The sequence below is a fragment of the Equus przewalskii genome, chromosome 12 (assembly GCF_037783145.1).
Source record: "Equus przewalskii isolate Varuska chromosome 12, EquPr2, whole genome shotgun sequence".
In the NCBI taxonomy this organism is placed as follows: Eukaryota; Metazoa; Chordata; class Mammalia; order Perissodactyla; family Equidae; genus Equus; species Equus przewalskii.
This window is the reverse complement of record NC_091842.1, coordinates 7,025,448-7,041,683: the sequence shown is the minus strand read 5'-3', so window position 1 is coordinate 7,041,683 and position 16,236 is coordinate 7,025,448. Positions and strand designations below refer to the sequence as shown.

The 16,236-nt window shown below is 41.9% G+C and overlaps 1 protein-coding gene across 8 annotated transcripts in view; it reads right to left on the bottom strand.

Moving 5' to 3' along the window:
- Positions 1-9,156: 9,156 nt before the first annotated feature.
- Positions 9,157-16,236, bottom strand: part of LOC103542550 (cytochrome P450 3A12-like) — a 32,912-nt gene continuing 25,832 nt past the window's right edge. For all 8 annotated transcript variants that reach the window (XM_070567603.1, XM_070567604.1, XM_070567602.1 and 5 more), the window contains 2 exons: positions 11,869-12,031; positions 9,157-9,711 (listed from right to left, as the gene is read on the bottom strand). In XM_070567603.1, coding sequence (XP_070423704.1) covers positions 9,616-9,711; positions 11,869-12,031 — 259 coding nt within the window. In that variant the 3' untranslated portion in view covers positions 9,157-9,615. The remainder of the gene's footprint in view (positions 9,712-11,868; positions 12,032-16,236) is intronic.

Below are 16,236 nucleotides of genomic sequence, written 5' to 3'. Positions count from 1 at the left end.
AGCCTGAGAGCTGAATTCACGTGAAATCAGAATGGAGAGCAAAAAGGAACTCTTGGGAATAAAAATATATAACAGAAGATGTAACACTCTGTAGAAAGGTACAAAGATATAGTTAAGCATTTGACTCCAAAAGAGAATAGACGAAAATGCGAGAGAAAAATAAGAAAATTGGAGAATCATTCCAGGAGTTCCCTCATCTGACAAATAGGGTTTTCAGAATAGAGAAAAGAAAAAATGAAAGAAATAATTCAAGAAAATTTCCCATAACCGAAGGCCCATACACTGCATTGTCAAACAGAGGAGCCCCCTAGACAAATGTGGCTAAATTTAAGTACAAATTTATTAAAATCAGATAAAATGAGAAACACGATTTCTTGGTCACACCAGCCACAATTCAGGTCCTCAATAGCCTCGTGCGATGGAGGCTACCATATTGGACAACACAGACATAGAGCATTTGCATCACTGGAGAAACCCTGATTGGATAACCCTGGCCTAGAATAATGGATGAAAGCAGATCCACCAAGGCACAAGGCCATGAACTTTCAGAACACCAGGAACAAAATGAAGATCCCAAAAGCTTCCAAGGAGGGTAGGGGAGCAAGAAAGAGGTCACCTACAAAGGATCAGAAATCTGAAGGGCATTCAACTTCTCAACAACAATAGTAAAAGCAAGACTCTATGGCTTCAAATTCAGAGAAAAAATTCTATGCCACCTAGAATTCTACGTCTAAACTATCAATCAAGCCTGAGGGTAGAATACAGAATTATTCAGACATGCAAGTTCTTTCAAAAAAGATTTACTCTTGCACATCTTTCCTAGAAAGTTACAAGAAAGTGCCCTCTACCAAAACAAGGGAGAAAACCAACAAAGAGAAGGCATCGGATGCGGGACCAGGCAATCCAGGGCAGGAGAGAGGGGAGGGAAATGCCCAAAACCACAGCTCTGCAGAAGCTGCCAGGAGCAAGCAGCCTAGACTGACACAATGAGAGAGCATCGCAAGGGCTCAAACTCACAGAGCAGAGCTACACTTCTTGCAGAATATGGATAATAGGGACAGAGAAAACTCATCAAATTACAAAAAGGAACTATTGATTCCAAGGAAAATACAAAGTTGTCAAGAACAGCAATGGAAACATAGAAGAGTGCCTGGCTCAACTGTGAACAATAAGTACTTAGGTCATATTGATTCAAACCCCGAATGGGAGTCCAATTCTTAACCCTGTTTGGGAAGGAAGGAAGTGGGTCTGAGGCTAGGAGGATATAGGAAACCTAACCTCTCCTCTTCCAGAGCAATCAAGAACCAGTAGTAAACACATGTCACTTAATAACATGATGATAAACACTAGAAAAAAACTACTAAACAGGTTGAAAGTGGACCCCGGAGGGAAAAATCAGAGTAGACATCAGGGAGGGCAAGCCACCACTAGTGTTGTTATGAACATTGTAGGACTGTGTGACTTTATCAAGCATGTATATCCATAAACTTTACTACTAAAAATAAATTTTTTAAAGCACCAGATCAGATGTCACCTGCTCCCAACGCCCTCTGGAGACAAGTGCTCCTTCTCCGTGCACCAAAAGCACCAGAGTTGACTTCCTGCCATAATGAATGGGTGTGTTCACGGGTCTGATGTTTCCCCACGAAACTGGGAACATCTCGTACCTGATCCACAGTGGTGCTCAGAAATATCCGTCGATCAAAACAGAAGACTGGAAAAGAAACTTCCTGCTGACTTGCCAGGGGTGTTTGTAGTTCAGATGAACCTCCTGATGGCAGGTGTTGGGAAATCTACAAAGGCCATAAGGATGAGTGGTGCCAGTGGGAGTCCACTTGGCATTTCCAATACACGTTTCACAAACAGCCATGAGATGTTTTCACTGAACTCCTACTATGTGCTCTCCAGCATTCTAGGCCCTGAGAGGACACCACTGGGGCCAACATTGGCCTCAAAGCCACCCCTGCACTTTGGGGACCTGCTGGGCACCATCCCAGCAGTGAGACTAACGAGCTTATTTGGAAACAGCACAGCATAAGGATTAAAGCGATAGGTGTGGTGGCTCCACCTTTTCCTGCTCTCTCACCTTGGGCAAGTCATTAACCTCTCTGTGCCTCAGGTTCTTCAGTGAACTCTTGGAGGGTTAAGTGAGAAATCTGTCAGATTAAAGCCTTGTACTCAAACACTGAGACTCCTTCCAACTCTCCGCTTCTTTCATTACATCTACGTTCATCAATCAACCTTGTTATGATACCAACTGCAGAAATGAGAGACATAGTGCTTTTGAAACTGCATAGAGAGGCTCAAAGGAAATGGAGCTTTTTAACTTCTCATAACTGAGATGATCATCCCCATGAGACCATGGGTGGGATTAGGGAGGGAGAATTTCTTGTTAACAGAAAACAACTTCTTGGTCTCACTTGGGTTACAAACTTTTCTGAGTTTGGTCTCTCTGATCCACCCCCTTCTTTCCCTGGTCTTCTTAGGATGAGGTCAGGATGTTTGGGGGTATAACTTACGGGAATGGGAAAGTGGGCTGAGACCCTCCCCTGACCTGGGCCTTGCAGGTGAAACCTGCTCCCTGCCCTGGTTCTGCAGAAGGTCCTCGAGTATTCACGCTGTGTTCCTGATTCTATCAGAGCTGAGAGTCACCCCTGCTGACCTGGGCCCTTCTCACTGGCACCCAGGTGCCAGCCCCACCCTCCACCCTGTCTTGCAGAGAGTGCACATGCACTGCTTCCAGTCCCCTTAGCTTTCCTGTGACAGCCACCTGCAGACCCACAGGCTCTCTCTTCAGATCCTATCATAGGCTAAATTGTGGCCCCTCCAGGTTTATACATTGAAGTCCTAACCTCCAGCACCTCAGAATATGACTGTACTTGAAATAGGATCTTTAAAGAGCTAATTAAGATTACATGGGGTCATATGGGTGGGTCCTAGTCCAATTTATTGCAGTTCTTATAAGAAGAGGAGATTAGGACACAGACATGTACAGAAGGAAGACCGTGTGAAGACCAGGAAGAAGACAGCCATATGTAAGCCAATCAGAGAGGCCTCAGAAGGAATGAACCCTAGTGACACCTAGATCTTTGAATCCTAGCCTCTAGAATTGTGAGAGAATATATTTCCGTTCTTTAAGCCACTCAGTCTGTCATACTTTGCTATGGCAGCCCCAGCAAATTAATACAGATCCCTCCTCCTTCCCTTGTGGGCCAAGGCAGAGGGTGTCTAGGACTACACTGATCATACGGTAATTATGTTTCTGTCTCTCTAATTAATTTATGAGATCCTCCTGGGTAGGAACTTTAATTGTCCATTTCTATATCCCTGGGGCCCAAGCGTGCTATAGCTGGATGGTGATTTTGAATGAATACTTCAATGAAGGAATTGTCTCCACTTTATACAAGTACTTTCAAATTTTAGTAAGATGGGGAGTGCAGAGGTCACATCACTCTGGAAGTAGGACAATTAATTAATCATTAGTACCAGTTTTCATGGCATAACATGAGTGTCATGGGTGCAATGACGTTAGCCACTTGCAAGTCACTGGTATAGGGAGTGTCCAGTTTTGGGCAAGTGTGGCTAGGGCCATGGGACCATGGACACTTGCAGCAGCTGGCTGTAAGCCGAATGACTGCTTATGGCTCTTCACTTGAAGTCAATTCAAAATAAGTCAATTCATATAAACCATAAGATATTAAGACCTAGATATTCTGTCACTGCCATTTCTCTGCCGGAGAGAGACATAAGCCCACAAAAATAGACAATATAGTAATGTGGGTTTGAGGGAAAGCCCACCAATGCATCAATGTGCCCATAGAATGGCAGCAGCAGGTGGACCCAAGAAAGGGACAATGGAGGGGGTGGGGCAGAAGTCAGGGCAGGACATAAGTCCAGAGTGACAATAGTAAAGTGTGTTTATGGGAAAACCCACTTCTTCACCTCACAGTGCAGCATCACAAAGGTCAGGGGTGGGGCAAGAACTGAAACCTCAGAAAGTATCCTCAGAAATCTAGTGACTGAGTCATTTAGCAAACAGACTCTCCAGCAAATTGATCTGTGACAAACAGAGCTGCTTCCATCGTTTCTGCAGCTCAGGGGTATGAATCTGAACAACAATGGCCAGCACTGTTGGGGGTTCACCACGTGCCTGGCATCATTCTCAGAGTCTCAATTGTATTAACTTTCTTAATCCTCCCTACCGCCCCATGAAATAGGTGCTGTTATCATCACTCCTTCAAAGAAGAGGAAACTGAGGCTCAGCAATGTTAAATAACTAGTTCTCCCAGCTTGCAAGTGGCAGAACTGGTTAATGAATCCAGGGAGAGCTGTCTTCTCAACTGCTACACTCTATTGGCAGCAGTATCTTCAACCTCCCTTCAGGACAACTGCTGGGACCACACCCTTCGCAGTTGTCTTCATACCCCTGTAAACACACACACACACACACACACACAGAGACATCACCACTAAAACTAAGTCCCTCACTTGCCCAGAAATTTCAGCTGACAGTCTTGTCCCTGGACAGTCTTCAGAGTTCTCTGCTGCAGCCATCCAAGATGATGTCTCAGCTCCTCTATCTCTGTATTAGTTACAGTTTGCCCTGTCACAAATTACTCTAAAACTTAGTCACTTAACAATTTTTTATCCCCGATTCTCTGGGTAAGGAATTCAGCAGTGACTTCAGTGAGTGGTTCCAGCTCAGAGTCTCTCATGAGATTGCAGCCAAGCTGTTGGCAGGGACTGCCATCATTTGAAAGCTGGACTGGGCTAAATAATCGATTTCAAATGTAGCTCAGTCATGAGCCTGGAAAGTCAGGACTAATTGTGGCAGGAGGTCTCAGTTCCTTGCCATGTGGCTACTTGAGTGTCCTCACATTACGGCAGCTGGCTTCCCTCAGAGTGAATGATCAAGAGGGAACAAGGTGGAGCATCTACATCTCTTATGACTCAGCCTCAGAAGTCAAACATTATCATCTCCACAATATCCTAGTGGCTTCAGAGGATATTCAGAGGTCAGGCCAATTCATGTGGAAGGAGAGCACACAAGGTTGTGAATGGCGGGAGGAAAGAATCATTCGGGGTGCTTTGGACAGCCTACAGCCACAGAGTTCCCTACTGAAAGGTATTGTGGGAACACGAAGGCTTGGTGTTGAGAAGACGCTGCACATGATAAGTACTCAATAAAGTCAGTACCATCCCTTTCCCTTTTCTCCATGTGACTCCTACTGTCACCTCACTTAGACCTTGGCAGACCTTCCTCTGAGCTGACCTGCTACCCCACTGCTGCTTCCAGTGATTCACAGTAACTTAAAGGTTCATTGCTTCATCCAATTTCCCTCAGTTCTCATCTCTCTTCTGGGTCCTATACATCTTACTCTACCTTAAGTGAAGAAAGGATGTTCAAATTATCTATTGTGGCATAATTTACTACCTGAAAGACAGGACAATGATGATCCTTTATTTTGCACATGAATCTGGCGTTGACTGGACTCACATGGCAGCTCTTGCTTGGGGTCTCTCATGTGGCTGCAGGCAGGCTGGATCTGGGTCATCACAAAGGCTCTCCTCACGTGTCTGGGTTGGAAAGACTCAAACAGCTGGGGGCTGGAATGCCTGGGTCTCCAAAGTCACTTCTGCCTTTCTAGCTAGATACAAAGATGATGATGATAGATAGATAGATATGTATAGATAAATAAATGTAGATAGATGATAGATAAGTAGGTAGATAGATATAGATGCAGAAATGGATAAGAGAGAGATAGATCGATATAGATAAATGGTAGGTAAAGAGGAAAATATAGATACATGATTGAGAGTTATGGACAGATATATAGATAAGTAGATGATATAGAATGATATACAGACTCACACTATGACACTTATAAGGACATTTTGCATCTTCAAACCATACTCCGTGAAGAGGACAATTCTTGGCCTAAAGAAGTGAAGGTAGAAGTTCAGACACCCAAATGAGGGCCTACGAGATCAACGGATCATCGCTCACTCTGCAGAAGTTCTCAGCTAGTCCCTCAGAGAAGATGAAGTGAATCCCTGAAGAAACCAGCACTGACTCAACAATTCCCTGGTCCTGCCTGTCTTTGAGCCCTGAAGGGATAAATCTGTCTCATCCTAGCTTTTCATGTATCTGGGACACCACACAGCCTGGACATGACTAGAGAGACTTGTCAGAACTCTGGGACCAGAAAAGCAATTCTAAGGGAGGGGAGGAAAGGGCCCACATGAATGCAGTGAGAGCATTTCCCTTGACCGACTTCAACGCATCCCCCACAAAGTTGCCTACACTTAGTTGCTATGACAAAGGCACTCCTAAAATGGGGATGTTTATGTTGTTCTTAGGGAAATTATTGAACAGCATTAGTTGTGACACCAATGACTGCATACTTAAACCTCCGAGAAAGATGTAAGCAATTATTTTCTAAAACGGAAGACGAAGCTGGAGTGGATCATACTGGAGCCCAAACTTCAACTCCCTGAGGATGGAGGATAATATGTCTATGAAAATAATAGCTGACATGTATTAAGTGCTCACTTCCTGCCCCGTGGTCTGTGTCCTAAATACTCCACACACATCATCTGATTCCATTGTCACTTGAGGTAGGTAGTGTGTTATTCCCCTATTTCACAATGGGGACCCTGAGGCACTAAGTACGAAGGTAGGAAGGTATTAAGCAACGTGTTCCAGGTTGCACTTGTAAATGTATGTAGTGTAGGAAGGTGCCAGGTCCCTTTCCCTGGGCTGCACACCTATCCCCAGGTGCTGGGAGTATGGGCTGTTACTAGCTCATAGCTGCCCCATTCTCTATAGAATCACCCTTGGCCAAACTAAAGCCACTTCAGCTGGGAGTTTAAGCATTTGCCCAAAGCCATTGGTTGGTCCAGACTCAGCCCTGGACTGAGCTGGGATTCACAACTCAGGAGATCCAGCTTCAGAGCCCCCATCTCTCAATCACCACGAGGTGTTGCCTCATCATATTAAAATAATACAAGTAAGACTACGGTGAGAGGGTAGGAAAGCTGGATAAGTGAAAAGGTGCCTCTGTGGTTCTTACCCCACAAACAATCATAAACTTACAGAAGAGACTGTTCAAGGAACTATTTTCCTGAACCATCTCAGAGTAAATTGCCAACCCAATACTTTATAACCCCCTGTATTTCCTATGAAAAGGACATTCTCCTACATTACCCCAATACGACCATCAAAGTCAGGGAGTTAATGCTGCTACGTTACTGCCATCTAACCCTAACTCCCCATTGAATCCCCCCAGTTGTCCCAACAATGTCCTTCATAGCAGAAGGACCCAAACCATGTGCTGTGTTTAAATGTCACCTCCCTTTAGTCTCCTTCAGTCTGGAACCCTGCCTCAGTCTTTGGCTTTCATGACCTTGACTCTTTTGAAGGTTATAAACCAGTCACAGATGAGGAGGACTAGAATATTCCTCAGTTTGGGTTTGTCTGACTATTTCAGGATTTCTTTCAGGCTTCCCTCCTTGGCAGGACTGTCACAGAGGTGACAATAAGTTCTCTCTGCAAACCCATCAGGTGACACTCAATCAACTCCCCCTGTTCCTGATGATGCTGTCTTTCATCATTTGATTAAGGGGGTGTCTCCCAGTCTTCACCGTGAAGCTACACTTTGCCATTATAATTAATGGGTATTTTGAGCAGCAGCACTTTGAAACTGTGTAATTATGTTCATCAAATTGCAATTTATTCATTTATTTATACATATTGTATGTATTAATGTTTTCCCTTTATACAGTGGGTCATAATCTCTGACCATCTTTCTCTATTATGATGCTCAAATTGTCTCTGAATTGGTCAGTGGAAGCCCTTCAGGTTGGCTTCTGGGCCCTGTTGACATGTCACCATCACACTTTAGCATCCTCTTCCCTCCTAGCACCACAAAATCTTTCAGGCTCATCCTGTACTTTCCCAGTCCCAGCCCTGAAATCAGCCATTTCTCTAAGGAGCCTTGGTTCCTTTTAGCAAAAAATAGTATCTATAAGCCAATACCTGGGCACGAGGTGTGTGATTGCTATTAGGGTGTCACTCTTTCTAAGTACTATTAGTGGAGACAAGCAGGAGTGATATGTTTTTATATCGAAACAAACACACGTACACACACATACACACACACACACACACACATACACCTTCCTGTCTATCAACCATATACTATACAGAAAACATGAATTTACACTGATATATTAAGTTTCCATCTCTGGCTCCTCAGGGTTCCATTTGGAAAGGTTCTCTCCCTTTCCAACTCAGTGATTCCCTTCCCCAACAATGGGAAACCTGGCTTCCATCATCCTTAATATATTTACTTATTTGATCAATCCCCCCTTTACGTGGTCAATCCCCACTCCACCCCTTTCCACTCATGGATGCCCTCCTCACCATACTTGGGTTCTCTACACCCTATCTAGGCTCAGGCTGCTCTCACCAGCCCACTGCTCTGCGTGGACCCCCGAGTCACCCTGCTTGTCTCCCACACCCATGCCAGCCTGCCCCTCCCTCTACACACCCTTCACCCTACTCTGCTCTGACTTGGAGCCACTGTGACTCCTGTTTCTGCCCCTGGCCCCCACTGTGTGGCTGCCAACCTTGCTGTTCCCTACCTACTGGCTTTAGGACTGAATTATCCAGGAAGAGAAAAGGAAGGAAGGGGAAGGGAGGGGCAAAAAAGGAAAAGGAAGAACCTGTGCAGCTTCTGATACCAACTGAAAGTGATGAAAACTAGTGGCCTTTCTGTCCAATCAATTGACCAACCAATCATTTAGTTTTGGATGGAGTAAAAAGTGTTAGAAGCAAACATGATTCCTGCCATTCAGAGATGTCAGGGGAGATGAGATGCAAAAATTAAATCAAAACAATGTAATAAGTGCCCTAGTTGAGTGTTACAAAAAATGTGTGCCCCCAAAAAGGGAGATTAAACTATGAATATACTTTCTAAGGAACAGGCAAAGTCACAGTGGATTAACTCTCATCTATATTAATGTATCAAAGGAGAGTTCTGGAAAAGGCCCACCCAACTGGTGATTGTGATTGTCAAAAACATTTACTCACTGCCTCTCATTGATTCAGTTCTGTTGATTCCCCCTAATGTGCACAAAGGCAACAGATAACACTTTAGCAAAGAGATGTTTATTGACTTGCTCAGTATATAATACTTCATAGAAGATTCAAAATTAACATGTGATATAAATGTCACTATGACAATCAGCACAATAATTCTTGTTTTCATTAAAGTTTGCTAATAAAATTGTTGAGAAACTTTATTCTTGATCAGTGCTCAGGAAGAGTAGATGGTACTAAGTGGGGGTGGATGGAGACCATCCTGTGAGAACCAGATAAGCTGAGTCCACATTTCTGGTGCTTACTTAGTCCCCTCCTTTTTATTACACAACCTATAATACTCTACACAGACACTAAGAAAGTGCAATGGATGTAAGAATCCCTAGGCATCCTTCAAGTGCAGTAGGCTAAGCCCATCTTCATTCTGGGTTTTATTCACAAAAGAAATTGATGTCTCTGGGGTTCTGGAATAAAGTTTCCCTGAATAACAAAATGGAGGTCCTTAGGGAGAGTCAGGCTCCATTGACGGTCCCATCTCTGGACTCAACCTTTAGAACAATGGGTTTTTGCGGTTGAAGAAGTCCTTGATTGCCTAATTTCAGGGGAATCTGCAAAAGTTAAACAACCATGTGTTAACTGACTGACAAACTCTCCCAACAACAGAAGCAAAGTAGATGAGATACATTAAGGACAATAATACTTTTAAAACATATAAACTACTTTTAACATCACATATCTTTGACTCTTTATATTTAGTCTATAAGCTGCATGAGACTGGACAGTAAAGCTTTCATCCATCCATTCATTCAACAAAATATCCATGCAGCACCATTTTGGAGCAGGTCAGAGACAAAATCATGTTGGCTTCTCTTCATTTTTGACATAAATTTTAAGTAAAATGAATGAACTATTAAAATGTAAACCAGATTCTTAGGGATTATGGCAAACTATTGTGAAAAGACATATAGAATTAATTTTCTGTATGTTGGAACTTGCAAAGTACTCCTGAATGAGTATGAGACATTTTAATTGTATGAACCATCCTCAACTTCTAAAGAGTCCAGTCATCACTCCCAGTGGAACTCATCCAGTTTCATGATGGGAAGGGGTCTTTGTGAAGCATTATGCCTGTTTTCTAACATCTCTTGGATCCCACGTGTAGTGCAAATGGTGAACTTCTCACCTACAGTGTTTTGACTGATAGTTTTAGCTTCATTCTCACCCAGTCATTCCTTCAGTGGTGGTTGAGCCAGCAGCAGAGTCATCTTTGGGACTCAGTTGACTGAAGGGCAAGCAAATTGTCATGGAGGGTGAGAAGCACCAGTCTGTGGATGACTGGGAGCTTATAGGGAGTGTCTGCCCACCCCAGGTGTGTCAGAGGCTGACTTTCTCTCAGGACTGAGTCCCCTGTTTGTACACACTTACAGGACTGCCACACAATTTCCCTAAAGTGAAAACTAAGATGGAAACCATCTCTATCCACCTCTCCCCTGAAGAGAACTTATTTAAGGGGAGGACTTAACTATTAAATGCACGAGTCCTAGAAATAATCCTTATTATAGGGACTTGAATCAATGGCAACCATTCTTTATGTTCTCCAGAGGAGAGATTCCAGATCTTTCTATAAATATAAAACCTTGTTATTTTATAATTTAACATGACATACATATATTTCCCTTGCAGACAGACACACACACATACAACATGCACATACACAAATGTCATTTACATTTTTATAGTTAAAATAGTTCAAAATTTGTGTCCAAGAGCTCGAAATCAACTCAAATGACTCCTTAAGCATTTAGTGGATGACTTCAAGGCACCAGCTAGAGTTAAAGACATTCTTACGTACAAAGAAAACATAGAGAACCAAACAGGATGGTTTAATGACAAACTATTAGCTTAGGTGGTCTGACCAATGATACCAGCCTGCAGAAACTCATAACAGAGCAGAGGAGAAAATGGGCTCCTAGACTATATGGGGAAGGCTCCATGGAGGGGTTTGGGGGATGAAATTTGACTTGAAGGATGGGAACAGAATGTGGAGGAAAGCAGGACGAATATTCATCAAGTTATTATGAGGATGTAAAAGGAGCCAAGCTTGACTGGAGCAGGGTTCCTGTAAGGTGAGGTCAAATACCCAGGATGACCCTGGTTGTGGGAGTCCTTCACATCTGGCAGAGAAGCTTTAAATCAACGATTCTCAACTTTGGCTACACATGAGATACAACAGGGGTGCTTTTAAGCCCCACTCTCATGAGCTATTTTAGAATTTCTGAGATGACCTAGGCATCAGCATTTTTTAAAGCTCCCCATTGATTTCATTATATTGAGAGTGGTTGAGAACTGTTCTCGCAAATCTTCTTTAAGGTCTGGTGGAGAAGAGTATCATTCAAAAGTCGTGATGTGGTAATTTCTGTATTTCATGGCTATTCACAACACTTCCCCTTCCTTCCAGTGGACTTGAAAGAGAGTTTAAAACTTTGCTCTAGTTCAAAGGCCTGCACATCTTCCTGTCATGCTAATTGAATTGACTCTAGATGACCTTTATAGTTGGGTCTTTTAACACCACAGACTTAGCAGTCCAGAGTTGAAGGGCCCTAAAGTCACAGATGGCTCCAAACAGATTCTCTGGACAGTAGTAAATTATTCTTTGAATAGAACACATTCTTTCCTATAAAGAGAGAAAGACCCGACCCCAAGTAAAAAAAAAAAAAAAAAACTCCCAATAAGACATTATTTATGCAGAATGTTAACTGTCTGACCTGTGTTTCTTTACAAGGTTTGAAGGAGAAGTTCTGCAGCACTCTGACAAGAGCAAGTTTCATATTCACCATAGCAAACCTCATGCCGATGCAATTTCGGGGTCCGTTTCCAAAAGGCATGTATATACAAGGATTTATGTTGTCCTTGTTCTTCTTACTGAATCTGGTTCCACAATAGTAGATACAAACAAGTTATTGAAACATAAAAATCACAAGAGGTAGGAGACTGACATCAGCATCATAGTGGAGAGAGCTGTTCCTCTGTCTCTCTCCTCTAAGTTACAACCGATCAAGCATCCATTCATCAACAGGGGATTCCCTACACAGCAAAACAAGGTGCATAAGACATCCATACATCTGTACATCTGAAGGGAGGTGGACTGCAATCCTCGGAGGCAGTGGAACTAGGGGAACAGACACCTCTCCCTCGCCTGGCAGCAGCAATCCAGGGTGTGGATCCTTATGCCAGCACATGCACCTGCAAACAGTCACTGCAAGTGGAGAAGAAATAGCAGATACCATGGCTAGCATGACTGCGAGTGGAGCATAAACAGCAGGCACCACTGCTCATGCAACTCTGAGAAGAGCAGAAAGAGCTGGCACAGCGGGAGGAGAGGAAGTGTGCATCATGCCTCGCACAACTGCAAGCAGATGTGGTCGGAGCAAAATCAGTGTGTCCCTTCCTGTCTTCCAGGGGATCCAGCATGTATGTCCCCTCCCCCTCTCCTGGCAGTGGCCAGGTCTTCCCAAGGTAGGGATAGTATAAAAAACTCAGATTTTCCTGGCAGGAGTGGCCTAGCTTGACCTGAGTTTTCAAAACACACCAACTAGCACCAGAGACCAGAGGCTGCATGAAGAAGCAGAAAAAACAACCTCTCCTGGCTCAGCCCCTGCTCTCCACCTATGGGTGTACAGCGGACCTGTGACCAGAAGCATCAGGAACCACAGCACAACCAGTGATTCAGCCCCCACTGGTGGCACCACCAACACCAGCTCCATCAGCTGCAGGAAATACCTGAGAACGTCCCAAACCTGGAAAAGGAACTGGACATGCAAGTCCTTGAAGCCAACATAACTCTTAATTGCATCAATCCACAAAGACCTTCTCCAAGGCATGTAATATTAAAACTGTCGAAAGTCAATAACAAAGGAAAAATATTAAAGGCAGCAAGAGAGAAGAACACAACTCACAAAGGAACTCCCATTAGATTTTCAGTGCACTTATCAGCAGAATCCCTACAGGGCAGGAGAGAGTGGAATAATATACTCAACATACTGAAAGACAAAAACTAACAGCCAAGAATACTATATCCAGGGAAATTATCCTTCAGATGTGACGAAGAAATAAAAGTTTTCACAAACAACCAGAAGCTGAGGGAGTATATCGCCACGAGATCTGCCTTACAAGAAATGTTGAAAGGATCCCTCCTACATGAAACAACAAAGCAAAGCTTTACAAAGTTTTGAGCAAGGTGATAAATAGACAGAATCAGAAAATTTAAAATCTCTATCAGAATAGGTTAGTAAACACTTAATTATAACATGAAGGCTAAAGGGAAAGAAAGCATCAAAAATAACTATACATACTTCAATTTGGTCACAAACTCACAACACAAAAAATGGAATAATTAATAACAACAATAAGGTACATGGGAAAGAGAGAAAGGATAGAACAAGCATAGGCTATTGGAGATAAGAGGCTATCAGAAAAAGGACTACCTGATCTCTGAGATCCTTTATACAAACTTCATGATAACTATGAAACAAAAAATCAGAGCACAGTCACAGATCATAAATCAAGACAAAACTGAGGAAAACATCACAGAAAACCACCAAACTGAAATGGAAGACAGAAATACAAGAAAAAGAAACAATGGAAATATAGAACAAGCAGAAAACAAAAGATAAAATGGCAGTATGAAGCCCTCATATATAATAATCACTCTAAATGTAAATGGATTGAATTCACCAATCAAAAGACACAGAGTGGCCGGATGGATTAAAACCTGAGACCCAACAATATGCTTCCTCCAGAAAACACATCTCAGCTCTAAAGATAAACATAAGCTCAGAGTGAAGGGATGAAAGATGATACCCCAAGGAAATGACAACCAAAAACTGTGGGTGTTGCCATACTAATATCAGACAAAATAGACTTCAAGCCAAAAAAGATAACTAGAGACTAAGATGGTCATTATATAATGATAGATGGAAGAAACCATGAAAAAGATACAACATTTATTAATATAGATAAACCTCAGATAGTAACACCAAAGTATATAAAGCAATTATTAACAGACCTAAAGGGAGAAATTGACAGCGACACAATATTAGTAGGGGACTTTAATACCACACTTACATCAACGGACAGTTCCTGTAAAGTCAAGAAGGAAACAGTGGCCTTAAATGAAACACTAGACCAGATGGACTTAATGGATATATAAAGAACATTCCATCAAAAACAGTGGAAGATATGGAAGTGCACATGGAACTTTCTCAAAGGTAGACTATATGTTGGGAAACAAAGCAAGCCTCAGTAAATTTAAGAAGATTGAAATCATATCAAGCATCTTTACCAACCACACCGCTATGAAACTGGAAATCAACTGCCAGAAAAAAGCTGAGAAAGTCACAAACATATGGAGAATAAGCAACACGCTAGTGAACAACTACTGGATCAATGACGAAATCAAAGGAGAAATCAAGAAATTTCTGGAGACAAAGGAAAATTAAAACACAACATACCAAAAATTAAGGGATGCAGTAAAAGTGGTAGAGAGGGAAGTTTACAGCAATACAGGCCTACCTGAGAAACAAGAAAAATCTCAAATAAACAAGCTTACAATACATCTAAAAGAACTAGAAAAAGAACAAGCAAAGCCTAAAGTCAGTAGAAGGAAGGAAATAATAAAAATTAGAGCAGAAATAAATAGAGATCAAAAACAATAGAAAGCTCCAATGAAAGTAAGAGCTCATTCTTTGAAAAGATAAACAAAATTGACAAACCCTTACCAGGACTCACTAAAAAAAAAGATACAAGATACAAATAAATAAAATAAGAAATGAAAGAGGAGAAATTACTACAGACGCCACAGAAATACAAGGGATTATAAGAGAACACTATGAAAAGCTATAGGCCTATAAGTCAGATAACCTGGAAGAAATGAACAAATTCTAAGCATCACACAACATTCCAAAACCGAATCAAGAAGAAACAGAGAATCTGAATAGACCAATTACAAGTGAAGAGATTGAAACAGAAATCAAAAACTTCAAAGTAACAAAAGTCCAGGACCACACAGCTTCTCTGTCTCTGAATGTTCTCTACCAACATTCAAAGAACATTTAATACCTATCCTCTCAGACGCTGTGAAGTGAAGAGGACAGGATGCTTCCTAACTCATTTTACAAGGGCAACATTACCCTGATACTAAAACCACACAAGGACAACACACAAAAAAAGAAAATTACAGGCCAATATCATTGATGAACATAGATGCAAAATTCCCCAACAAAATATTAGCAAATTGAATACAATACATTAAGAGGATCATACACCATGATCAAGTGGGATTTATTCCAGGGATGCAGGGATGGCTTAACATCCACAAATCAATCAATGTCATACATCACATTAACAAAATGAAGAAGAACAGTCACAAGATCATCTCAATATATGCAGAGAAAGCATTTGACAAGGTCCAACATTCATTTATAATTTAAAAAACTGTCAATAAAATGGGTATAGAAGGAAACGACCTCAACATAATAAAGCCCATACATGACAAACGCACAGCCAACAACATAATCAATGATGAAAACTTGAAAGCTGTTCCTCAGAGAGCAGGAACAAGACAAGGATACCCGCTCTCACCACTCTTATTCAACATAGTACTGGAAGTTTTAGCCAGAGCAAAGAAACAAAAGGGATCCAAATTGGAGACAAAGAAGTAAAACTCTCACTATTTGCAGATCACATGATTCTATATATATAAAACCCAAAGAATCCACCCCAAAACTATTAGGAATAATCAATGAATACACCAAAGTTGCAGAGCACAAAATCAACATACAAAAATCAGTTGCATTTCTATACACTAACAACCAACTAGCAGAAAGAGGATCAAGAATACAATTACATTTACAATTGCAGCAAAAAATAAAAGACCAAGGAATAAATTTAACCAAGTAGCTGAAATACCTATACACTGAAAACGATACGAAATTTTTGAAAAAAGCAGGGGAAATGCCTCCTATTATTTAAATTGTTATTTTCCCTTCTCTTCCCTTCTCTCCCTACCCTTCTCTCTCTCTCCTTCTCTCTCTATCTCTCTCTCTCTACTCTCTCTCAGTCTCTCTCTGTCTTCC